A 26885-nucleotide genomic window follows, 5' to 3' on the forward strand; every position below is an offset into this window, starting at 1 on the left:
AAGGGGAGGCAGGAGAAAGCAAACGGCATCCAGGCTCTAGTTCAAACTCAGGCAGCAGCAAGGCGTTGACTGAATCAGCCCTGTGGAGGGCTAAGAAGCCGTCTCCAAGAAGTGGGGGAGATTGGCTCATTTGCAGGCACTGATGCCAAAGTCACTGTGGGCTGATATCCTCCCCGGTCCCTTTTATGGAGGAAAATGGTCTTCCAAACACTCTGTGGGTTTTTTGCGCCAGGCTATCAGTGCAATCTGCGATTCGTTTGTGGAGCCGAGACTCTGATGATAAATGGGGTGGAAAATTAGCTAATTAAACAGATTAAAAAAAGGCAGGTAACATTAGCGCTGTGCCTTGCTCCGTCTGGTGCGGGGGTGGAGGGGGATTCTGTTGTGGGCATTTTTAACGGACTGTGAGGCTTCTGTGCACAGCTGTGAAAAGGACAGTGGTGGGTGAGTGGAAGGGGTGTTTGCGAGGCGTGTGTGTAATGGGGGTGAGTGTGAGAAGAGGCAGTGTAGGGGAACGGATATTTGTGAGGGTGGGTGAATGCAGCAATTGGGTGTTTGTGGTGAGTGGGTCTGTGCAGAGACCGTTTTACAAGTGGGGGGTGCAAGGGAGCTTGCTTTTGGGTGTGCGTTTAGAAACAGCCAAACTACTCACCCCCAGTGTGCGGGTGGGTTCACGTCTTTTGCAGACAGTCCCACGCCGGCTTTTACACCTGGTGACTTGGCCAAAAGGCGTCTCCCCAGCCTTTGGCTCTCCTGCCAGCATGTCAGGGAGAGCTGCTCAGCCCACTGAGTGCACCTTGGCTGTGGGGCTCTTTGGGATGCCGGGCCTCCGTTGTGAATGCCAAGCACTTGGGAATCCAGGCCTCAGCTCTTTGGAAATCTGCCTCTCGGGGTCTCCTGGCACGGGAGGGTTGGGGCTAAGCCCCAAACAGAAGTTTCTCCAATATTTGTTGCTCGAGTGGATTCCACTTTCTCGGCTGTCGGGTGACTGACACAGCCGCTCAGATGCAGGGGTGATGGGCGCGAGGGACAGAACTGCTCCGTGGGGACAGTTACCAAGGAACAGATTTAGGTCCCAATCCTGCAAAGACTTACATATGTGAGTACCCTGACACATGTGAATAATCCCACGGGACTCACTGGGGTGAAAGAGCTCTGCAGCGTGTTCCAGCCCTGGACACAGGTGCACACAATCAGACACACAAACACACCCGGGTGGGCACGTAGGTGTGCACGCCCCACACACACACACACACGAGTGTCTTGACTGAGCCCAAAGGAGGAGAGCAGTCCTCTGCTCCTGTTCACCTGGCCTCCACGACACACCGCTAAACATATGGGTGTCAGTCACACCTGCAAACGCACCAGGAAAATCCCCAGCCCTGCCCAGGCACGCCACGTCCTCTGCATTGCTTCGTGCTGCCGGCAGACGCAAGGTGCTTGATCCAGTTTCTGTTCTGTCCCCCCCACATCCCCCACTTGACCCCCAAATACCACTCAGTGCACAGAGAGGCAGCCCTGCCACTTTTGCAAATTGGGCTTGTTTGTCGTAGCACCAAGCCAGCGTGGCAGGAGGGTTCCACTTAACTGCTTGGTGCTGCATAGGCACAAGCCCCGTCCAGGGACCAGCCAGTGCTGCGGCCGGCCCACCGACAAGCATGGAGCTCTGCGGCGAAGATGCTCTCGTTCCAGCGGCAGCACGGACACAGAGATACTGGACGGGGAGGCAGGAGACCTGGGAGCTGTTCCTGGCTCCTCCCCCAGCCCAGCCCTTTGAGTGGCCTTGGGCAAGTCATTTCGCCTCCCTGTGCCTCTGTTTCCCCCTCTCCCCACATTGGTCTGTCTTGTTTGTTTAGGCTGTCAGCTCTTGGGAGCAGGGGCTGTCTCTTTCCGTGTGCGTGTGTAAGTACCTAGCACAACGTGGCCCTGAGCTTGGAGCCTCTAGGAGCTTTGTAAGAGCAATAAAGGCAGGGCCGGTGGCATGTTTAGGACATGGACAGTGTATCCTTGGCTGGCAGCCCGGATCAATGCACAGGGCCCTGGGCTAGGTGTCAGGAGACCAGTGACCACAGGGCGCCAGCCCAGAAGACCACCCATCTCATGTTTGTTCTGCCACTTCTGTACGGAGACCTTGGGCCAGTCACACCACGGTCCCGTGCCTCAGTTTCCCCATCTGTATAATGGTGAGAATGCTGCCGGTTCTCCTTGCTAAAGTGCTTTGAGATCTATGTATGGAAAGGGCCAGTGAAGAGCTGTGCGCTGTGATTGCCCACATGCCCACGCCAAACACTAACACTACGGAGGGCAGTGACGCCGTGTGCAGCAGTGACCCCGTGAGGGGCTGTTTGAAGGGCGGTTACAGTCAGGAAAGCGATACATCCCAGCACCTTCTCCTGCCTCCTGTCTGCTCCCCATGTGACCATCGGTTACACCTGGATTCCCTTCCGACTCACGCAGCTTCAGCTGATCCGGCGGCTCAGCTCCCCTCGCAGCATCTTCTCTGGCACTGCTGACGTGAGAGGCAGGAATATCCCGGCTGCATGCTCAGATAAAAGGGGACGCCATTAGGAATATCACAGCTAACAGAGGAAGCCGGGCCTCGTGGTTAAAGCACAAGACAGCTGTGTCTTCTCACCTCTGGCTCTGACTCCCAGTGACCTCACACAAGTTGTGTGGGTCCAAGGTTTCCAAAAAGCTCAGCTGCCCTTTAGACACCTAAGTAAGGGGTGATTTTCATCAGCCCCCAGCCCCCAACACCCGCCTAACTGCGCTGAGCTCCTTTTGGAAATCTGCCCCAATTTTGGTCACTGAGTCCTTTGAAAATCCTGGCCTTAAACTGCTCCGTGCCTCAGTTTCCCCACCTGTAAAAGGGGGATAATGATCTACCAAATCTCCAACCTCCTAGGACTTCATGGTCATCATCATGGGTGAAATTCACCCCCATGCAGAGAGCCGACATGGCCCATTTCAACCCCAGGCAGATAGGCTTCAGTGGGACTGCACTGGCTTCATGCCGGCCCCTCTGCACAGGGCTGGATTTCACTCGGACCATCACAGTGAGGACAGACTCGCTGATGCAGCCCCAAAGCACTTGTGCTAAAGGCCACAGATAGGAAATCACTCTGTCCCCTCACCGCAGTGAGTCTCTCCATAGCAGGGCTCAGCCAAACGGCTCCCTGGGTCCGATTCTCCTCCCACGACTCACCCCCTGTATCTGTCCTGGGAAGACAGAGAAGGAGTCAGCTGCAAGGCCACACCTTCCGAGCTGGAGACGGTTGGTGTGCTACTGTAGGGCTCATCTCTGCCCCGGTCACTGTAGTTTCAACAAGGAGCTTCATTTCAAAGATGAATTTTTCCTGGGAGCTAAGGAACCTGTGCCAAGTAAATCATCTCGAGCGATCCTCGGTAGGAGAGGGCTGGTTTAATTTACTGGGGCACGTGGAAAACCCAAGGCACTCGCTGGCTGAATCACGTCTAAAAATAATAATCCATCTTACGGCTGCAAAAGGTCTAAAGGAGGCGTGTGGGCCCATCCAACTGTTCGATGAACCCCTGGCGCAGCTCCGTGTCTCTCGCTCGAGGGGTTTGCTTTTTAATATCTATTTCTCTGCCAACCTGCAGATCGATAATTGAAGCATGACTCATCCATCTTAATCACTCGCCGGCTCCAGCCCACCTTCTCCCTCGCGGACCTCCTGCCTGCCTGGCTGGAGACTGACAGCCACCCTCGTGGTGGGAGGCAAGGGCCATCCGCAGCTTCCCATCAGCAAAACACCCACCTCTCACAGAGCACTTTTTATCAGCAGATCTCAGAGCACTTTACAAAGGAGGGCAGTCTCGTTACCCCCATTTCACAGAGGGGAAAACTGAGGCCTACGCTCACCCAGCAGGCCAGTGAAAGAGCAAGGACTAGAACACGTGTCCCGAGCCCTAGTCCAGCACTTTAGCCACTAGGCCATGCTAGCCACACTGGATGCTGTTTCTTTAAATCTGTAGCAGAAAGCCAGGCCTGAGAGGGCTGGGGAAGGTTCTCGGTAGATGCTCAGCAGCATTTGTAGTAATAGGGGTAATCCTGGCTTCCTTATTCTAGCCATCTCTGTCCCGGGGAAAAAACAAACTGCAGAGTGCAGCCCTGGCCTCGGGACAGCACCAAGTTGGGCGCTCTGTATTTAGCTTCTTTCATGCCAGATCCAGTTAAATGATGAGCCGCTGAGCCTGCCTGGGGTCATTCCCCAGAAAAACCATCCTGCCAAAGGCAGCTCCGCTGACAACGCTGCAGATGATGCACAAGCCGGAGCAGAATCCGGCTCTGCGGGGATAACGGGAGACAGAGCCGGTGAGCATTAAAGGCAACAGGTAGAACTGCGATGGTACACAGGGCACAGAGACACCAAGCCACAAGGGGCCTTGATTTACAGTCACTTTCCTCATACGTTTCGATCCAAACTAGACACATTTCTCTGAGACAAGACGGGGATGACACGAGTTGTGATTTCACCTGCTCTCTGATGCGGGTAAGTTTCCAATCCCAGCTGGCCTTGCTGTGTCCCCCCTGCCCCAAGCTTGCAAAGGGCCTCTTGTAAACGAGACCTGGGCCAGGGGCCCGCTCTGCTGTCGGAGATCCCAAGCCAGCCCCTGTCCTGCTGTAACACAGCATCTAAAGCAACCAAAACGTGCTCCCAGGACCAGGTCTGACTTAATGAGCTTGAACCAGACAGCGGCGGACTCCACAGACTCCAAGTCATTTTCCAGTGCTCCAGAGACAGCGTGTTGCTGTTGTGGCCTCCAGAGTTTGGCCAGCAGATCCGTGGGCAGAGGGAGCTCTACCAGTCCCAGCGTGGGGAAACGCAGGGGAACAGAAACCCTTGCGTGGTCTCCCTGTCCTTCACAGCAGAGTCACGCTGCCTCTGTTGCCTTCAGCACCGGGAAAGGGAGGATGAGGGTAAAACATGTCTTTTACTATTTCTTGTTCATTGCTTGCTCACAGAAGTGTTCTCCTTGGGGGCCCCGAGAAGCCGGTCAGCAGTCCCGGCTACTAATGAACTCCGTCATCTGCAACGATGGTCATCCAGTCCCATCCCCTGGCAGTCCTACGTGACGCTCATAATGTCCATAGCAAACATCAGCGTCCCACACAAAGGATCCCCAGGCACTTTAAAGATTTAACACGCTGCCTCAGATTTAACTTCGTGTAGAGCTCATTTTACCAGCCACTGCAATGCAGCCACCTCTGGGGCGGCAGGGAGCAGCTGTTTAACAACACTTGTCAACTTAGGACCAGAAGGGAAGGGGAGTCCACAGGGGAGGTCTGAGTCAGCAGAACATCATCACCTGAGTGGGAATTTGGTGAAGAGACTAGACTTACCTCATAACAGAGGTCAGCTCTGCATCTCGGCCCCAAGATGGGAACGCAATCAGCAAATGTAGAAGGCTCATTCAGAGAAACAGCAGAGGCAGCAACATTGCAGAATCCCAATTTAAGCTTATTTGACACTGATGAGGCTGCTTTAGAGGGAAAAGTTTACAAATTTTCTTAACTGCAACCAAGGCAGGTGCCTCTTTCGATGAACGAAGCAGCTTCTTCCAGCTCCGAGGGGGGGGTGGGGGCTGTGCTCCCTTCCCTCTTACCTCCTGCAGGCAGTTTTATTAACTCTCACTACTTTCAAATCAATACACTGGGATGAGTGAAGGGCATATTTAACAACCTGGCATAGGAAAAATGAGGAGATCAATGTACAGGGCTTTGCTACTGGGCTCCTGCCATCTTCAAGAGTGTCAGTATTCAGGGAGCAGTGGGATCGGAAAGGCCCATTTTAATTCACGTGATTCTGAGCTCAAAGAGCGACACAGCTGGAAAGAAGCCATTGCACTTCGCCTCTGTCCTGTAAGGAGATTGCATGTCAGGTGAGGGCTACTCTGCAAGGACACTGCCCTGACAACACAGGGCCCGATTCTCCTTCCACACACACCACTGTGAGTCTCACTGAAAGCCAATGGGATTTAGGTGCCGAAGTCTCTAGGCACTTTGGAAAATGTCCCCCTAGATCTAGACGAGTGCAGAGATTGTGAGAAAGACCCAAGAGGGGTGATGGAAAGCAGCTGCTGCAAATGTAATTCAGGACCTTGGAGGTACAGCGATTGCCGCGGCTGGGTTACCTACAGGGAATGGACCTCTGGAGCAGCAACCATACGCTTCTAAGGACACGTCTACACTGCAGTCAGAGGTGTGGCTGCAGCGCATGTAGACATACCCGAGCTCGCTTCAGTCTAGCTAGCTCTGAAACAATAGCAGTGAAATTGCAGCAGCACAGGCTGTACAAGCCCACCTGCGTCCCCGGGTACGTACTTGGGTGGCTAGTTCATGCTGCCAGGCCTTCGCTGCTCTTGTTATTGGAGCAAGCTAAACCATAACTGGCTCAGGTGTGTCCACACGTGCGGCAGTCACACCTCCGACTGCAGTGTAGACACATACCCTCCGTCATCAGACTCATCGAGCTCTTTATAGTGGGGGACAAAGAGCCCACGGTCAGCCTGGGCCAGAGGGGGTCTGATTTAGGAGAGGAGATTGGAGGAGCCCAGTAAGCAGGTTTTGATAGGAGGGGAGAGCACAGCGGGGGAGTGGGCACTAGCACCAAGGAAGAAGAGGGGCTATTTAGAATTCTACTGGAGCGTGTCTGCCTGTAACACCCAACCCTGCCGGCTGATGCCGAGCTTGCTGGGAACGGGTTAAGTGGCTTTGCCGATGCACTGAGACAGATACTTTGTTACCCCACCTGGATATAAGGGAGGTGAGGAGAGCAGATCTAGGGTGTGGGCTGAGCAGTCCTGAGGGAGGATTCCTGGAAGCAGCCCAGCCTGGGGAGAAGGATGAGCTGAACTTTCTGTCAGCTCATTGATTTGAGCCAGTCTTTAATGGGCAAGGTTGGACTCAGCCCAGAGCGGGGGTTGGGTGTGTAGAGCAGGCTGGGAAAGGCTCCTCCTCCCATCCCACCGTGGATGTGGGAGGGAATGCCAGGGAAGACATCCTGCCGTATGATAGACTCTGGTCTCCCAAGGAGAGCAGTAGAGGTCTCATCTCTTGGGACACCTCGCACTAGGCAGGGATAATGCACTAGATGTAGGAAATGTGCAAAGGTCGTGCATTGCCCAGGAGAGGGCCTAGCCGGTCTGACAGGCCTTGTCCACCTGGAACTTCTGTGGCGCTAGGACTGATTGCTCTGTCAGACCTGATGGGCACAGTTCTCAACACGGGGAGCTCCCAACCTGGAGTCCAGAGCCAGCGTTGCCCCCCGACCAGCCCGGCTCTGCCCATCTCCCCTCCCTCCGGGAATGCCCCGCCACCTCCCACTGTCTTTCCTTCCAATTTGAGAAAGCAAATCGCCTTCAAGGGAAACACAGGGGAAAAAAGCCAACCCCCCCTGAACGGCTGATCAGAACAAGACAATTTGGTGCTGCAAGCAAAGCCTTCCACTCCCCAAGTCCACACCCCCCAAGCAAATCAAAGCGGGTGGCTGCCTCTGATGCCAACACGACCTTTGTGCCCAGTTAGGAGGGGGGTTAATGATTTACCAGCTCCTCTCTCCTGCCGGTGGAAAGGGGAAAGCTGTCTCTGCTTTTCAGAAGGTGACCTGCTGCAGGAGAGCAAACAGCTGGAGTAGTCCATCTCCACGCCTCGTTTGATGGATTTGCCACTGCTGCCTTTGCTTATCAGTAATAAACTGCCTGGTTAATTAGCCCAGGCCCTGGCACCGAGGAGCAATTATCTGCTAAATGCCACGCTCCCCTCGCAAAGCTCTCTTGCAAACAGGGCTTGCAGCTGTGGAGGAATGTTGCTGGAGCTGTGGCAGGAGAACAAGAGAAAAGGGTAGAGTCTGCTAAGAGATCACACCAGGCTAGGTGGCATCTGGCTGTCTAGGTGGGTTTCCCCACCTGTGCTGATGAAGGGTCTAGGAAAAAGCTGGTCCAGACTAGCCTAGCACTGGGGGGAAACAGGTTTTCCTGTCCCGGGAAGATTTTCAAGAGTTTGAAATATTTGCCTGTCTTGAATCGGACCAAAAAGTCAAAATATTCACGAAGCAAAAGACTAAATGTTTGGTTTGGGTCAGTTGAAAAGTTTCTTTGTGATTTGGACCCATTTTGCTTTTGAACCTTCTTTTTAGACTCACTAGCTGAAATTTCCATATGAAACCGGAAGTTTTCATTTCAAAAATTTTCTCCTCAAGATGCTCCCACACCAGGGGCTCTGTTGAACCCAGCCCCGTTCCACCAACAGATTCGGCTTTGACAAATGGGCCTTTTTCAACAAAGAAACAATTGGATGAAAAATTTCCAACCAGCTCCATTCCAGCCAGCCTGGGTCACTCCTCCACCCTGGCCGGATTGGAGCTAATTCCTACCCCAAGTGCCAAACTCGTTTTGGTGCAGTTGGCATCTCCAAGCAAAGCTGAGCTAAGAAAACTGAGCCCTCCCTCCGCCCTCCAAGCCCCCTCAGGCTGCTCCATATCCATTACAGCAGCACCTGCCCTTGCTACATGGTGGAACAGTGGCTGGTGTACTTGGGAGTGGCAGATCTCTGCTTCATCCTTGCTCCTCCACAAATCATCCCACTGCACAAGGATGATCTCATGGGCCAAAACTCCTGCTGCCCTCTCTCTCACTGTGCACTGGCTAGCTGCTGCCCTCCACCCCAGAGGTGGCTGCATTTCAGCAGCGCTGTGTGGATATAGCCTGCAATGCAATTCTGGGATGCAAAGCACCATGGAAGTGTCACATGTGCTCTGTACGTTTCATCTGGAGCTGTACCATCCGCCATGCCAGAGAGGTGCTAGCTTTCCTTAGCTGCAGTTTGCATTAAAATGGAGCTCTTGCTTGTGCTGGAGATAGCAGGTAGGGATGTATGCGGAGCTAAGCCCTGGCCATCAACAGAATCTGCAGCATACGGACAGACCTATTGCTTTTTGCTGCGTATGCAGCGATCTCGACAAATTCTCTCACGCTTACGCTAAAACCCTGTTAAAATAACGCCTCTTACAGGAATTGTGCCATTAATGAATAGCAAACCCAGGTTCGCAGGAAGCAAAGTCGAGCAGAGCTGGGGAGACGCAAAACCTTTCATGACTAAATCTCCCACCTGCTAATTATGGCTTGGCAGCGTCTCTCTCCTCTGACCCACATGCCTTCCCTACCAGAAACCATGGGCAGAAGGAGCCAATTAACTAACCACAGCTGATGAGCCACATTTACATTGCCAATTGCATTTGCCCCACTCCACTTACCGTTAAGGCTGGAATTTCCAGAGACCAACCCACGAGCGGCTAGTGAAACCGTCACCTCACTGCATTGCAAGAGCCCTGGATCAGTGCACCATCGTGCTAGGCACTGTTTATTATTATTATTACTTACTGGAGTGCCTAGGAGCCCCAGTCAGACATCAGGAACCCGTCAGGGCCAGGTGCTGAACAGTCATAGATTTCAGGCCAGATAGGTGGCCATTTTGAATATTGGGGGTAAGTAACCATTGGAACCACTTACCACGGGCCGTGGTAGGTTCTCCGACACTGACAATGTGTAAAATCAAGATGGGATGTTTGTCTAAAAGATCTGCTCTGGGGATTATTTTGGGGCAGTTCTCTGGCCTGTGTTCTGCAGGGAGCAGATCTTTTAGACAAACATCCCATCTTGATTTTACACATTGTCAGTGTCGGAGAACCTACCACGGCCCGTGGTAAGTGGTTCCAATGGTTACTTACCCCCAATATTCAAAATGGCCACCTTATTTCCTGGCTGAATATGTCGTGCTTGAATTTCCAGCCATTGGATCGTGTTAGGCCTGGTGGTAGGGGGTAGGCACGCGGGGCGCAAAAAAAGCTAGCTCTGAAAATAGTAGCTGAATTACAACTACTCTATTCCCCTACCCCCACGGGAAATGACGGCGAACTCTCCCCTCTTCCTCACCCCACACCCGCCGCCAGTGGTGGAGGTGGAGAGTCATCATTCGCGCTTTCGCTCGTCAAGACCATCGCCTAGATCAGACGCGATAGTTTCGAACTCCGTCTCAACTCACTCGCTGCCGCGACCGCGTGAGTATGGACCTGCCCTTAGACCTTTCGCTGCTTGACTGTTGAGCCCCTTATGAATGTCTGTTCCCCGTGTAGATACTTATAGACCGTAATCAAGTCACCTCGACCTGAACCTTCTCTTTGTCAAACTAAATAGAGGGAACTCCTAGCGTCTGTCACTGTGAGGCAGATTTTCTAATCCCGGTGAGGCCCTAATCTGAAAGCAAGAGGAAGCTCGGTTGTGCAGGGCAGCATGGCTGGCGGTGGGGGGTGGGAGAGATGTGGTGGGTTTTTCCAGGGCCACCCAGAGGATTCAGGGGGCCTGGGGTAAAGTGGGGGAGCTGCGGCGCTTGCACTCACCCAGCAACGGTCCGGGTCTTCGACGACATTTCGGTGCCGGGGGGGCCCTTCAGTCGCTCCACCTTTTCGGCAGCACTGAAGGGCCCCCCCGCCGTCGAAATGCCGCCGAAGACCCGGAGTGACTGAAGGGCCCCCCCGCCGCCGAAGACCCGGACCACCACTGGGCCAGGGCTCACGGGGCCCCTGTAGGGCCTGGGGCAAATTGCCCCACTTGCCCCCCCCTCTGGGCAGCCCTGGTTTGTTCCCTAAGGTCAGCACAGCATCTGCAGGGGCACAGAGAGGAGCTGCAGCCATGACCCTGCCTAGGGAGCTGGCCGGGTGCGCAGGGATATCAGGCAGCACCCGCCCTGCATGCTGGAGTATGCGGGGCCCAACCTTCCTGCTATTCCCTGTGGGGTCGGGCAGCTCCAAAGCACCAGTGCCTAGGTGCCACAATGGCCCTCGCCCTGTCAGCCTTACGCAGCCCACACTCCTGTCAGCTCCACCTCAGCACCAGGCTGAGCCTGGTTCTCCTGGCGCTTGTAAATCAGGAGCAACGGCCCTGATGTCAGAGTCCCTCCTTCGGGTGTGAAAGCAGCATCCCCACCCTCCCTCTCATTCCCCACAGAGCTGTGGGCACCCCCCTCCGATCGGGCCAGGGCACCCGCCTCTGTTGCCCACACAAGGGGGCTGTCGCAGGGCTGGAAGTACCTGTGCCGGGCTCCACTAAAAGCAATGAGCCAACCCAGCGGCACCCGGGCCTCGTTATCGTCCCTAGCTGGAAATCAGGAGCAGCTGGGCCTAACCAAAGGCTTCGAGCTCCCTTGGGAAAGCTCCTGGGGAGAAAGGAAGCTCTGGAGGGGGGAGCTGAACGAGGTCAAAGCACCCCAGGCAGCGGAGAAGCCTGAGGCCTTGCAGCAGCAGCTGCTGGGCTCCAGAGACTTTTGTTTGGAGAGATCTAAATTTTACCTGGGCTCTGAGGTAAGAGCCCTTAACCCATTGCCCAGGAGGCTTTAGCAAAGGGAGAGAGACTGAAGAGTGCGTGGCTTCTCCTGGACTGGACTGTTCCAGTGACCTCAATGTTACCTGATGGAGAAGGGGGAAACCGAGACAGGCTACAGCAGAGCCACATTCAGCTGCGAGGGTGCGCTCAGGAGGCATCAGTGCCCCTTCTACAAAGCTCCTTTATGCTGTCTCCCGTGCTGTCTGCCCCTCACGCTTGGGAGGTGCTCCCTGTACACAGCGGCAAAGCTACCTCATTCCCCACCTTCAGACCCCTCCTCTGCCGCGAGCCCTACAAATAAATTGACAAGGTTCTGGTGTCTGAGACCACTGCCCGGCACGGTGACCAATATCATCTCATGGTTTCCATGTGCTCCTTCATCAGCCAGTCTGCAGCCATCTGTTGTCTCTTATCTTATATTGAAGTTGTAAATGCTTCGGCTCAGGGAGCTTCCTTGGGTTCTGTGCTTGTGCAGCGCCTAGCACTCCTGCTCCTAGGTGCTACTGCACTAGAAATAACCATGATGAGGGGGCCTCGTGTGCATTAGGGATTTTTGCACTGATGTATCTTAGAGCCATGCAAATTCCTAATGTAGACAGGCTGCACTGATGTCAAACAGGCTTGACACCAGCGCAACTCAACCTGATTTATATCCACACCAGTGCAAAAAATCCCTTCTAACAACTTTACCCGGGTGTAACCCTGCTGGCTTCAGGGGAGCATCGACTGATGTACACCAGGGGTTGGTGAGTGGAGAATCAGGCCCATCTCTCTCTTGGATATTGACTCACTGAGGTCACAGGTAGTTTTCAACCCGAGTTTACAGAAGGGAAAACATTGACGATGCCTCTAATCTAGTGTTGTTTGGGGCCGCCTGGCTCCCTCCCTTCAGTCTCTCTTCAGCCAGATGCAATCACATTTTTGTTAGGGTATTAAGGGGAAAATAATCAGATGGCTGGAAGAGGGGAATAAAAATAAGCAGCCGATCTTCCTGGGGCCAGATTAGCTTCTTGATCTTCCTGGGGCCAGATTAGCTTCTTCGATTCTTGCCCCTGTACGGTATTTTCTGACACTTCCCATAAGTTTATATGCCTTTCCTTCCCCCAAGGCTTTCTGGGAGCCAGGGCTATTAATAGAGATGTGATCCAGGAGAGTGTTTCTAGGCAGACTCCACAAAACCTGAAGGATGTTCCAGGCTTCAGCAATTTTGCTCCTGGCTTGAGCTATTCTTTTAAGAACAGAGGGGATTTTGCATTTTTGTTCTGCTGGGCGTTCTTCTGCACGCGTCCAGAAAGATCCCAAGAACAAGCTGCCGCTCAGGTGGGTCATCATGGAACAGCACATGAGCAATTCTCATTCCATTTTTCCTCCTTCGAGCTTATGTCGGCATTAAGGAGAGGCAGTAGCATGACACTGGCTCGAACAGAGCCCCACTCGGCACGGAGATATGCCAATAGGCACGAGAAAATGAGCCACATTTAGCCCAGAGCTGATGACCGGCCAGGGGTAGGAAGAGCAGCGTTAGCCTTTGCCCAGCGGGTTCCTTTCAGGCCAGCTTGTTTCATGGACGTGGAGATGGAGTTCACCTTCTTCTCTGCATGCCTGGTCTGTAGCAGAGAGATCCGGCTCGGATTCTCCTCCCCAGGTTCTGCTGGGCATTGTGTCCAAAGGCTGAAGCTGTTGGAAATCAATGGGAGCTTTTCCATTGACTTCAATGGGACCTGGATCTGGCCTTTAAGTGCCTTCCTCCGAGCCACTGTCAAAGACTGGGTCCATTGTCCTTTGGGCCCGGAGTCCTTTCTAGTAGGATACTTCCTCTGTGCCCAGTGGCAAAGGCCCAGACCCTCAAAGGGATCTCTGTGCCGAACTCCCATTGAAATCAATGGGGATTAGGTGCCTAAATACCTTGAGGATCTGGGCCAAAGTTTCTGAGCAGTGTGGTTTCTGACAGCAGCTGCGGTGGAGCCTGGACCGCAGTGCCGAGGGCTCGTTATAGCCCACCCCTGCACCCTGGCACGCTGTCCTCCCCGGGCCAGACATCGAGGGGTAAGAGCTGCTCCAGCAAAGGCCTTTTTGTAGAGGTGCCCAGCAGTCCCAGGTTTGCGCGCGCTGCCAATGACCCACCCAGGGGAGCAGCGTTACAGACGCCATCACGGCACATTCCTCTAGCCGGCGCTGTTGTTTCACGCAGGGGTACGGAGCAGTGACAGTGGGGCTGATTCGCTGCTGGGAAACCCCTCTCTCTCCTTCACCTGCTCCCATCTCCTTATGACTTCACCAGCAGCCAGATACGTGGGCCAACAGGGGGCACTGGGCTTCTTTGAAACCACCAGCATCCCGGCCATCCACCCAGGCTGGGCAGGAGTGCTTGGGAACTACCTCATGGAAATGCAGCCACCTCTGGGGTGGTGCTTGGCAAAGTGGAGCTGCACTATCCTTTGGGACAGGAAGTGAAGAACACAACCATATCGATCTGAAACTGCAGGGCCCACTTCAGGTGCGAGAATGTCATTACTTGGCTTGACTTGATTCCCTGCTTTTAGGAATGTGTAATGACCACAACTGGCCAGAGCTTCAAACGTCCATCTCATTCCAGCTCACACTGGGGCACTGGCATAATAGACTCGGGGGAAGATGCTACTTACTCTCCCTGGCTTTTCCTTTGAGGCCCCTCAGCAGAGCGATGACATATGCTGACCCTTCCTGGCTTGTCAAATCTGATGAGATCCCAGCCGGAGGTGGTGTAGCTGTATGCAGTATAAACTTCCCTCGGCTCTGGCTGACAGCAGAATTACAGCCGGGGCCTTCAAAGCATGCTCTGATGTAAGCTCTCAGCACCGTCGGCTGTTCAGGTGCTCTCCTTGCAACAGAGGCTGATGAGCCCTAATACTGTCATTAATTCTGTTTTCTTCTTGACACTGGACTGCGGGAAAGGGCAGCCAGGACTCCTGGGTTCTGCCCCTGACATTGCTGTGACCAAACCGTTAACCTTTGTGCACGTCTGTTTACCCCGTGTGACTCTTACCTCCACCCCAGGGGTATCATGAGGGTTAGTTCACGTTTGTAACATGCTCTGAGCGCTCCCGATGAAACCCACCTGGAAGGGGTAAAGACTATTATTGAAACAAATCCCTGAGCCTATGACATGCACACGCCATGACAACTCAGAACTGCATGACAGCCACTGGGGCAGCACTCAGAGAGGAAGGAGGGGCTTGCGGTTAACAGGCTGCCCTGGCATTACAGCGACCTAGGTTCAATTCCCTGTGCCGGTACCACTTCAGTGTAGACCCTACGATGCTGATGGGAGGGGTTCTCCCATTCACACCGATAATCCACCTCCCCGAGAGGCAGCAGCTACATGGACAGAATAATTCTTCTCTCCACCCAGCACTGGCTGTGCTGGGGTTTAAGTCAGCTTCGCCCTGCCACTCAGGGGGGTGGATTTTTCACACCCCTGAGTGACGTAGCTGGATCAACCTAACTTTTTAGTGTAGAGCAGGCACAAATATATTTAGGCTCCTGCCTTCCACTGAAATCCACGACAAGTAGGCACCTAAATACCTTTGTGGAACTGGCCCTTAGTTTCTTTGTGCCTCAATTCCCCCATCTGGTAGGAATCATAATTATTTGTCTGTCTGGTCTATTTAGATTGTCAGATATAAGTGGCAGGGGCTGTCTCTCACTCTGTGTCTGTACATCTCCTAGCACAACAGGGCCCTGAGCTCAGCTGAGGCCTTTAAGTAATAACAACTCAGATCCTCCTTCTCCCGAGGCAGAGGAGAATCCCTGCCAGCAGTACAAGGCTTCTGATGCACAGTAGAACAGTGGAGATCCCATCCAGTAGAGGGCAGCGGCACACAGACATGCTCACTGCAGCATTTTAACTCGTTGCCCCCAATCAGCTTGTTTTAAAATCAAATTATACGTTGGGTCCGAAACAGCAAACGCTCGTTAAAGCTGTCATGACGAGGAGAGTGACGGAAGCGTCTACCTGGTTTGTGGCTAACGTGGAAAGGAAAGAAAACCGTCTCCACCCTCTCTCTCACTGGGCTGGGGGGAAGGGAGGGTAGCGGATGTTTGCCTGCCTGGAGGGTGTGTGTTTCTGTGTGCGCGCACCTGCAGAACATGAGTGTGGTGACTCTTGCTACAAGCGCACCCTGGGGGCCCTGTGATGATCCCTCCAGATTTCCCATGGGAAGGGGGCTGATGGGCTGGTGGATGCTGCCCCCTTGCTAAGGGAGATTTCTAGGTGGTCCCCAACGCTGTGGAAGAAAATCCAGCTGGGCACCTGAGAGCCTCCCACCAGAGCTCCGGACACCGCCGGCCCCAGCCAGGAGCTGTGGCGCTCCACGTTCTCCATGCAGGGCTGGCGTTGTCCTGCAGGGAGCCAAGTCGTGCTCTGGGCTGGCGGGAAGGGACGATCCGATCCAGTCCCCTCCTCAGGAGAGGACCACGGCCCCCTCCCCAGCTCCCAGGCCCCCTCATGGCCTCATTGCTGGAGACCATTGCTCTCCCGGGATGGCCTGATCACTCACTCAGCTGGGGTGTTCACGCCACCCTGAAGCTACCCCTCCAATTGGGGGAGCTGGAGAACGAGGTGGTTCTGCCTATGCCAAAGCACCCCAGACACCAGAGGGGAAGTTTCTAGAACCATCCCAGCCCCTTCTCTGCCCAGGCCCCATGGTTTCAGCCCCACGGGCCCAAGGTGCTCGGCCGGCAGATGCGCTAGATGGATGCACAGACGGCTTTGGAGCTTGCCTCCTCTCCTCGAAGACGAGCTCGGGGCCACGAGCGAGGCAGCGAGAAATGCCACCGAACAATTAGAGCATGAAGAACAATGGGGAAGGGATTGGCTTCCTTGGTGCTACGTTAGGGAAAAATCATTCCAATTGACACGGGCTGCAATTTACATTCTGATGCATCTCGGGCAGGGGGTGAGTTTTCTGCCAGCGCGGGAGGGAAGCAATCAGCAGCGAGCAGCGGGGATGGGAAGGAAGGGTTGTAACAGGCACATGCTAGCTGGCAACATGGGCCAGGTGAGTGGCAAGGACTGAGTACAGGGCTGGGCTGCGGGAGCTCCTGTGTTCTAATCCTGCCTCTGCTGCTGATTTGCTGTGTGGCCTTGGACAAGAGGGGTCCCCTCCCCGTGCCTCAGTTTCCCTGCCCATATAACAGGGGTAATGATATCTCTCAGGGGACTAGGTCCTTGTTTGACCTCAAAGCACTGTGCAGATGCAGGGGAATATTATTATCCCCATTTTAGAGAGGGAGAAGTGGAGGTATGGAGAGGAGAAGTGACACCGGATTGCTGGTCCGGTGACAGTGCAGTATCCCCAGGCAGACTCGGCTCCAGCAGGGGCTGGAAACATGATAGCAAGCCAGGCACTCAGCCCGCTCCCCGCTCTGGCAATGGGGAGACAGAAAGTGCAACTCCCCCCACCCCAAATCCCCCCTGGCTGGATGAGAGTGACACCTGCTGGCGTGAATGGGAATTGCTGGTACCCTGCGGGGGGTGGGGGAGAGGGAAGGGGCCCAGGCAAGGCCGGCTCTAGGCACCAGAGCTCCACGTATGTGCTTGGGGTGGCCCTTTCCAAGGGGTGGCACTCCGCCCCTTTTCTTTTTGCTGATGGGCTCTGCAGCCAGTCCTTGCCATTAGCACTGCCTCGGGGGCCCTGGGGACGCGTGGCTGGTTCTACCAGAACCCCAGCAGAAGAAACGTTTCCTCCTGGACTCTGCTCAGGCGTCTCTCCGGCCGCCTGGCCTAGCACGGAGCCGAGTTCAGCTTTGCCTGCTGGTTGGGGTCACCCCTGACTCGGCAGAGCCCCTCCCGGCCCACGTCATTGGGACAGAACTGGCACCTCAACCAAGCGACCGGATTTTCCCAAGATCCTAAAAGTCTTCGGCACCCAAGTGTCCTGCAAGGCGACAGGAAACCCCACCCACGGAGGGGCAGCTGGACTGCGACCGACCCTGGGGGAGCAACCATAGGGCAGATCCTGTCTCGCAGTCTGGAGCCTGGCTCTCCATACCCTGCACCTTGGGCCTGCCTTCGCCCCAGGGTCACCATTTCACTCCTGACTGCCCTGGCCTGGAGCCCGGCTGGGGACAGGCTGCACTGCCTGGCTTCCCCCCTCTGCGGAGCTTTCCCTCGTCCTCCCACGCTGTGCTGGTGAACGGGAGCTCAGCTCTCCCCCTGTGGCTGTGAGCGCTCTGCCAAGAGCAAGCCCGGGGCCAGCATCCTCCCCGCTAGCCCTGCGTTAGAGCCCGAGGGCCAGGAGCGTCCCTAGATGCGTTCCCTGTTGTGCTTGGCCAGGCCCTGCTCTCCCCTCTCTGGGCTGCATTACAGGAGAAGGGACCAGCCCCCCCAGGCTGCTCAGAACTGAGCAGGGGAACCAGATGGCCAGTCCCTCCTGCAGGCCAGCTGAGATCGGCCCTCCACCGCGCTGGGTGCTGTCTAGATACACAGGGCGAGGCAGCCCCTGCCCTGGAGAGCGTCAGTCGAAATAGACACAGGACGGAAGTGCGGCGGAGCGATTTGCTGCCGGTGATTCCGCAGGCCTGTGGTGGGTCCAAGAACAGAACCCAGTTCTCCTGCGTCCCACTCCCAAGCCTGTCCCAGGCTATTTGGTCTCCCGATCACCGTTTTAGGGCAGTAGCAACACCGGGAAATGAGTTTGCTGAATGTCAGCCTAGTTCACAGCCACCCTCACCCCCGCGGCGCTCGCAGGGTCGGCAGAGAGACCGAGCGCCCAGTGGGTCACGGGGAGGGAACGACCCCTCGGGGTGGCCCTTGAGGCAGGGCTGAGGCCCTGCTGTTGTGTTGTCCCTGTGCTGTGCAGGGGGGGAGGGCTTTGGTCCCCCGGGGCTGTGACTCCAACACTAAATTCCTGATGGTCGATGAGCTGGCCGGGTGCGATATTGGCTTCTCAGACTGAAGTGGAGACAATCCACAGGCAAGACAACGAATCCCCTTCCATCTCTATCAGGCCCTCGGTGCAGCCAGGTGGCTCTGGCTCCTGGCTGTTCTGTAATTCCCTCGATAAACACCTACCACTTGCTGTAGCCTGTGCTGAGGCAGCTGCCCCGGGAGTGTGATAAGACACAGTTTGGACAAAGCCATCCCCTAGGAGGGGGAAAGCGCAGTAGGAAGCAGGGGAGTCTGCTCCCCTCTTGCCAAGGGTTGAAACCCACTGGACACACGTCTGTCCCCAGATTCATGGGGAAATCCCTGGGAAGGCAGACATCTCCCAGACACAGAGCCCCGACACCGTGCAAAAGGGGGAGTGCACGTCAAGGGGACACCACTCCCCAGTTCTGCCCCTCCAGCAGCTGTAGCTTCGTCTCCGCTGGCTTCTGGGGAAGAGAATACACCGGTCTTATTTGCTAAGGGAGACAAGCACGTACAACCCGTTCGTTTCAACCGGACGCCGTATTCGGTTTCTCTACCTGTCCTAAATTACGGTTGAGTGCTGTTACCTGGGAGTCATGTTTCACCCCAGAGCTGGCTGCATTCCAATGGTGCCGCAGGCTCCAATTTTCTTCTCAGTCACAAAGGTGCCATTGATGACTACAACAGGAGTAGCCCCTATGTATCTGAGAACAGAGCTAGGCCCTTTATGCATATATAATACAGGCAGCTATTGTGGCCAGGTTACTCAGGCAGCCACCAAGGGGCTTCTTCGCAACATGACAGCCACCTAATCTCTCCAGGCTTCTCAGAGAAATGCCCAGACAGACGCCCGCTATTTGTTAGCTGGTCAAATTCACCAGCACTGAAAAGCTGCAGCTAATTAACTGCTTTTTTTCCCCCTCCTTTGGTAAGGGGGGGGGGACCCGGAGGATGCTTTTTAGGATGCCACCAGCTGCATACGGCTCCTTACATTCCAGTGGATTCCATTAGAACTGTCAGCTACTTTGTGCTGGTTTCCGCTGACTGACCAGCAGCCCCAAAAGACCCAGTAAAACCCAGTTGTCCAACTGCAACCAATAGGCACGAATTAAAAATAAACCAGTTAGAATTCCCACTAGTTTTGGTCTGCCCTATGGGCAGAGGTCACAGTAAGCCGGTCCGGTCCAGCGTACCAGTAAGAAAGTGGCTGCTGGTACACAGGGCCGCTGGCAGGGCCGCTGATGGGGGGTGCCAAATGGGGCCCGGCATCAGCAGCAGCTGGGAGCCCCGGGCCCTTTAAAATCGCAGCCGCAGCCCCAGATGGTGCAGGCCAGACAGCACTGAAGGGCTGGCTGGGGGACTCTGGCCCCAGCCCGACCCCTTCTGCCCAAGGCCCCACCCCTTCTGGGGGCCCAGAGCCGCCCCCCTCCCACCTTGCCCAGAACCCCGGCCTCCCTGTGTACCAGTAAGTCCTTTAAGTTACTTTCAGCCCTGCCTATGGGCACCATGGGGTGTAGCCTCGGCCCCGTGACCAGATATGTAAAGGGAAAGCAACCCCCCTGGATTTGCATTGTGCTCCATAAAGCCATCTGCTTGGAAGCGCAGTACAATTAACTGCCACCAGGTGGCTGAGGCCAGGTCACTTGTCCCAATCACAATGCATTCGGCAGCCTGCGTGGCTGTTTTTCATAAGAACAGAGGTACTTGTGGCACCTTAGAGACTAACACATTCATTTGGGCATAAGCTTTCATGGGCTAAAACCCACCTCATTGGATGCATGGAGTGGAAAATACAGTAGGAAGATATATATACACACACAGAGAACACGAAACAATGGGTGTTACCATACACACTGTAAGGAGAGTGATCAGTTAAGGTGAACTATTACCAGCGGGAGAGAAAAAAAACTTTTTGTTGTGGCAATCAAAATGGCCCATTTGCAGCAGTTGACAAGAACGTGTGAGTAACTGTAGGGGGGGAAATAAACATGGGGAAATAGTTTTACTTTGTGTAATGACCCATCCACTCCCAGTCTTTATTCAAGCCTAATTTAATGGCGTCCAGTTTGCAAATTAATTCCAATTCAGCAGTCTCTCCTTGGAGTCTGTTTCTGAAGTTTTTTTGTTGTAATATTGCGACTTTTAAGTCTGTAATCGAGTGACCAGGGAGGTTGAAGTGTTCTCCGACCGGTTTTTGAATGTTATAATTCTTGCCGTCTGATTTGTGTCCATTTATTCTTTTACGTAGAGACTGTCTGGTTTGGCCAATGTACAAGGCAGAGGGGCATTGCTGGCACATGATGGCATATATCACATTGGTAGATGTGCAGGTGAACGAGCCCCTGATGGCGTGGCTGATGTGATTAGGTCCTATGATGGTGTCAGTTGAATAGATATGTGGACAGAGCTGGCATCGGGCTTTGTTGCAAGGATAGGTTCCTGGGTTAGTGTTTTTGTTGTGTCGTCTGTGGTTGCTGGTGAGTATTTGCTTCAGGTTAGGGGGTTGTCTGTAAGCAAGGACTGGCCTGTCTCCCAGGATCTGTGAGAGTGAGGGATCGTCCTTCAGGATAGGTTGTAGATCCTTGATGATATGCTGGAGAGGTTTTAGTTGGGGGCTGAAGGTGACAGCTAGTGGCGTTCTGTTACTTTCTTTGTTGGGTCTGACGCCACTAGCCGTATTTTCCACTGCATGCATCCGATGAAGTGAGCTGTAGCCCAGGAAAGCTTATGCTCAAATAGATTTGTTAGTCTCTAAGATGCCACAAGTACTCCTGTTCTTTTTGCAAATACAGACTAACATGGCTGCTACTCTGAAAGCTGATTCTAATGTAATTTTAGTGAATGGGATTGGTTTCTTAAAAAAAAAAAAAAAAGAATACAATACCGCATGAATAATAGATACAAATGAAAGCAATTTGGAAGATAGAATATTATTGCCTCTTCTAACTGAGAAAAGAAGGATATTCTATTATTACAGCTATAAAACTGAGCAGAGGGCTGTAATTAGAAAATTGTACTTAGAATTGTGAAATGTACTTAGAATAACCCACAAACCAGCGGAGAAAGGGGGTGCCATCACAGTCCTCAACTGTGATGACTACGTTAACGAGGCCAGACGACAACTCTCCAACACCACCTACTATAAAGAACTCAAAGAAGACCCCACATCACAATTCACCCAGGAATTTAAGGATATCATCAAATCCTCCCTCAGACCACTACAAGAAAACACTCTATAGCCTCATCCCCTATGAACCTACCCCAGGGGCCTTCTGCATGGTTTCCGAGATACACAAACAAGGGAACCCAGGCAGATCCATCATATCTGGCCATAGCACTCTTACTGAAGGAATATCGGGACTCACAGAAACCATCTTCAAACCACTCACTACACAAAGGGCCTGCTTCCTCCAGGACACAACCGACTTCCTCCAGGAACTCAGCAACATTAACAACCTCTCTCAGAACACTATCCTTGCCACCATGGATGTCACCTCCCTATACACCAACATCCCTCACAAGGACTGGTTGTCTACAAGACAATGGACAAACCTCAGAGGTCCACCCCAAGCACGTCACCAATCTCATCCATTTCATCCTCACTCATAACAATTTTACATTCAACAACAAACACTTTGTCCAAACCGTGCAAACAGCCATGAGTACTAGGATGACTCCCGAATATGCCAACCTCTTCATGGGCCACCTTGAAGAAGAATTTCTGGACAAATGCTCCACTAAACCAATGATGTACCTGAGATACATATTTTCGTCTTCTGGACAGATGACCTAAACTCCGTCATAGATTTCCACCACAACCTCCATAACCGGCACCTGTCTGTTACACTCTCTCTGGAACACTTCCACACCAGCATCGACTTACTGGACATCACGATCAGCTTCAGCAATGGAACCCTACAAACAAGAAAACCACAGATCACCACACCTACCTTCACAGGTCCAGTAACCTCCCCAAACACACCAAGAAATCTGTTATGTAAAGCCAGGCCCTCAGACACTCTGAGGCGAAAGTCCGGGATATACATCTTAACACACTCAAAACTGCCTTCACCAAACAAGGAAGTAGATCGATGGAACAGGCCACCCAAATATCCCAAGAGAACCAGCTTCAAGACAGAAATAAAACCCCCTCTGACCGCACACCGCTAGTTGTCACCTACCACCCCACACGGGAACCTGTATGGAATATCATCAAACAACTACAACCCATACTCTATGGGGACTCCATCCCGAAAGAAATCTTTCCTGAACCCCCTCTTCTGGCCCTCAAACAATCCCCCCAACTTCATCAGAAGCAAACTCTCCCCAGACAAGGAGACGGCACCAGAACCTGCCAAAACAACAGATGCAAAACCTGCAGATGTATCTCCACTACTACAATGATCAACACCCCCAACAACACACCTTTCGAGATCCATGGCTCCCACACGTCTATCACAACATATGGGGTACCTCATCCAGGGCACTAAATGCCCCAATAACAACTATGTGGGTGAAACCAGGCGGTCACTATGCTCTTGAATGAACTCACACAGGAAAAGAATAAAAGATAAAGGCATCCTAAGACTGGAGGGTGAATGCTTCTCACAATGTGATCACTCTGTATCATATCAGGGTTGGAAGGGACCTCAGGAGGTATCTAGTCCACCCCCCTTTCAAAGCAGGATCAATCCCCAGACACATTTTTGCTCCAGATCCCTAAATGGTCCCCTCAAGGATTGACCTCACAGCCCTGGGTTTAGCAGGCCAATGCTCAAACCACTGACTATCCCTCCCCCTGACCCTTCAGTCCTCGTTCTCAAAGGAAACCTGCACAACGCCTTCAAAAGGCAAGCCTGGGAGTTTAAATTCATAACTTTGCTAGAGTGAACAGACACAGACTGGATCTATGACTCGTTACACCCATCTGGAACCCACTAACCGACCCCCTTTATTTCCCTCCTTTCGCCCCTGTGACAGGGCTCGGCCTAGAGCCTGGGCTCTGGGACCCTGTGAGGTGGGAGGATCCCAAAGCTCGGCCTGCAGCCCCGCAGGGATTTAACGACAGCGCGGACACCCCCAGAATTAGACGCTCGGCTGTGACTTTGCAGCCGGCGAATTTCGTTTGGGGCTTGCGGTGCTGCTCCGTCCCCTTTATAATAAACGTGGCAGCGGCACGTGGCAGCTCTCTCCCTGCAATTCCTGCTGGGATGCCGTTTAATGAAGTGCTGGATTTTTTAATTGTATTCTTTCCCTCGGTGGGCCTGTCGAGATGAACGTTTTAATTAACCTGAACTGTAACGAAGCAGGCTGGGAAGCTGGGCGCCCGCTGGCCCGAGTCAGAACAAACCGCTGACTATCTGATCAGATCCATGGTGATCTGCGGGTGGGGGGTCACTGGGGTTCCCCCCAGCATGCCGCGCTCGCTGGCTGCGGCTGTATCCCTGCTGACTGTACTGCCGGCAGCCGGGAGGTTACTGCTGTGCTGGGTGCATGTTGAGAAAAAGAGCGTGGCTCTGATGAGCACTCGCAAAGACTGAACGCATCAGCCACACTTGGACCTTTAAATGTTCCTTTTTCCCCACACCCTGCCCCGGGAGCCCCCCACTGCTCCCCACAACCCAGCCCAGGCGGCGGGCTGCCATCGAGGTGGGGATTTCTCAGCCAGGATCTCCCACTTCAATGCCCCCTTGCAATAGATTTGTATCTCCTGGAGGGGGCAGGAAAGAGCTGGGCTCCCCCTGAGTATTCTGAGCCCTGAGTGGGGAAACTGAGGAATCACCCGATGGGATGGGGGAAGTGCAGCAATCTAAGGCAGCGGGTGCCACGCCGTGGGCCCGGGACAGCGCGGAACCCTGCATCCATCTCCAAGCCGTGATGCTTCCCGCCGCTAGCTGTCCCACCCAGAGGCTTGGGCAAACCGCTCCCTGCATGTAGCTCCCCGCAGGACCAGCTTTGTACTGGCACCTTTGCTTTTGAAAGGGACATCCTCTGCGCACACCCGTGAGTTTCCCAAGCACCCCTCCAGCCTGCCCAGCTCTGCCAGCTGCCCTGGTTATAACCATTAGAGATGTGATTAGACTTCTCGGAGTCCCTTCATCCCAAAGCGGTGCCCAAGTTTTGTATACAGAGCCATCATTTCACCCACTGTGGAGGCAGCCGCCTCTGGGGTGGAGCGCAGGAGCTGTTTAACAGCGCAGGGCAACGCTACGCAACCGTGCAGGCCTGGAAGTGAGGAAGAAACCCATCTCCTGTCAGGGGCGCTGGAACAACGTGTATAGCGGGGACGCTGAAAGCCACGGAACAAAACTGTGACCACTGTCGAGGCTGGAAGCCATGCTTTTGGTTGCTGTTACTACTTCAAGCCAGGGGGTGCTCCCACGCCCCTAGTTCCAGCGCCCGGCTCCTGTTGAAATTGCCATGGAGGCATCCTCAGGATCTGAACACACGCGGGGATGGCCCCTTGTTTCCCTTCATGCATCCCTGGGGAGAGAATGGGGTGTCTGGGAAGTGCCAGACAACACAGCAGAGGAGGAGCTGTGCACTCCCCACTCAGGTGAAAAGACCACGTCGCCTCATGGAGTCTTTCCCTGATGCCTCGTTCCTTCAGCCACCCCTGAAATCAACGAGCTCCTAGGATCAGCACCGCAAAGAACAGCAACGCATCCCTGTCTCTCCTTCTCTTACTGCCACCCCCCGCCCCACACACACACATCTTCTCCCCTCGTCCCTGCTGCCATCAGCACGTTCGGCTCCTGCCACCAAGAAAAGCAATCGAGTTAAAATGAAGTAATCACTCTTCAAGGATAGTCATTTGCAGGAAAAATATAGGCCTCTGGGTGATTGCAAATGGTCTGGACTCCGGAACTGTCACTTCCATGCGAAGGATAAATGTTTTCAACGATAGGGTGTGTGATTATAGAGCTCCCGAAATGAAGTACAGCCGCGCAGGAGCGGCCCGCCCGCTGCAGAGACGGGCTGGCACTGGCAGTTGGTTAAGCACCGGCCCTGTTTGGGTTGCTCTGACACCCCCCACCCGAGGCTCTGCCAATAGAGCGGGGAGGGCCCTGGGCTTCTCTCCTGCAGGAGGTTTGGCGGGGTGGGAGGGGCAGCTGGCAGCCCCCCCGTCTGGGCACGAGCTCAGCCGGACATGCCAGGGAGTGTGCTCTGCAGGTGCACTGGCAGGGATGGGGAAGCCCCCAGCGTGACATTTTCAGACCCCTCTCCAGGATCAGGGGTCGAGGGTTTGAAAGGGAGGCAGGCCCAGGAGGATGGATTATTGTGAACTCTCCTCTGTCAAGCCTCAGTTGAGCTGGATTCAGAGCCGAATACCAGACCTCAGCTGTTTCAGACCCGAGTTCCCTCTGATCCACATCCCCAGCGTGCCAGAGGGGTGGGAGGAACAGGGCTGCTCTGCGCCCATCTCCGCCATGGGCAAAGCGGAGCAGGTCTGGGGTTGCAACGGTGGTGGTGGCCACGTTTGGGGTCAGCCGCTGCCGAGAGAGAGGCCTGTGAGAGGAGGCTGTCTGAGCTGCCTCTCCTTGTCTGCCAGCCGCCTCCCCTTCACGTCTCTCACTGAACAGCCTGGTGGTCAGTCACTGCTGCCTTGGGAAGCTGGAGGTGGGAAGATTCCATAGCTCACTCCCAACCTCTTGAACCATCTACTCCTCCCCCTTAGCTGCATTTCTAGGTCCTGCCGCAGATGCACACAAGTCGGTTCTTGATTTAGATGGTGCCTTTCACAGACACCAAGGTGTGCTGCAGAATTGCAAGCAAGGAGCAGGTTGCTTGCACATCACTTCCCCATCACCAGAATGCAGCAGCCTCTGGGGCGGAACGCAGCAGCTGTTTGCACCCATGAACGCCAGCACTTTAGGGCAGGAAGCGGAAATGAATGTTGCATCCAGGGAATCTAGCTAAGTGGAATACAACTCCCGAAGCTGGGATCTGGCTAGCCCGTTGAGAGCTAACATCTCTCCTATTTTAAAGAGATCTTCAGTGACAGATCAAGGCCTTAGTTTTACCTCTCTCAGTCAGAACATGGTCCCTTGAGGAGCACAGCACCCCTAACACCATGGGAGGGCATCTTGACCCTGAGAGAAGAACGGCACCTACTGGATCACCCAGTCCATGTCCAGCAGCTCCCATCCAGAGACTGACTGGTGCCACGCCAGTTCAGTTACTAGACACTGACAAGACGGTAGCCCCCGGCAGTGGGAGCCCAGGTACCGCCCCCTCTCCTCCCATGCTCTCCCCATGAGTGTCCGGAGAGATGCCAGCTGTAGTACTGATCTGCTTAAAGAAAAATGACCTGAGAAGTATCTTACCTGGTAATTGTGGAGGGTGGGGGATTCGTGCCAATTATCAGCAGACTTAGAAGAACCCCTTTTAGTGCCAACAGAGTAATTTCCCATTTTGCTGTCTGAAAAACACAAAAACAATCCTAACAGGTTATCAGGGAGATCCAGCCAGGCATCTGGGGCTTCATGTCAGTATCCCAGGAGGGGGCAGGGAGCCACACACACACACACACACACACCTCTGACGGTACCAGCTGGGGGAAGGGTGTGCAGCAGGTACTTCCCTGCAAGGC

At 54.1% G+C, this 26885-nt stretch overlaps 1 protein-coding gene across 3 annotated transcripts in view; it reads right to left on the bottom strand.

Annotated features, from left to right (window-relative positions):
• PTPRU (protein tyrosine phosphatase receptor type U) overlaps nt 1-26885 on the bottom strand; it is a 327477-nt gene that overhangs the window by 278566 nt on the left and 22026 nt on the right. For all 3 annotated transcript variants that reach the window (XM_039511303.1, XM_039511302.1, XM_039511300.1), the window contains exons 2-3: nt 26620-26714; nt 22047-22207 (exon numbers count right to left, since the gene is read on the bottom strand). In XM_039511303.1, coding sequence (XP_039367237.1) covers nt 22047-22207; nt 26620-26714 — 256 coding nt within the window. The remainder of the gene's footprint in view (nt 1-22046; nt 22208-26619; nt 26715-26885) is intronic.

Source organism: Mauremys reevesii, linkage group 23 (assembly GCF_016161935.1).
Source record: "Mauremys reevesii isolate NIE-2019 linkage group 23, ASM1616193v1, whole genome shotgun sequence".
Lineage (NCBI taxonomy): Eukaryota > Metazoa > Chordata > Testudines > Geoemydidae > Mauremys > Mauremys reevesii.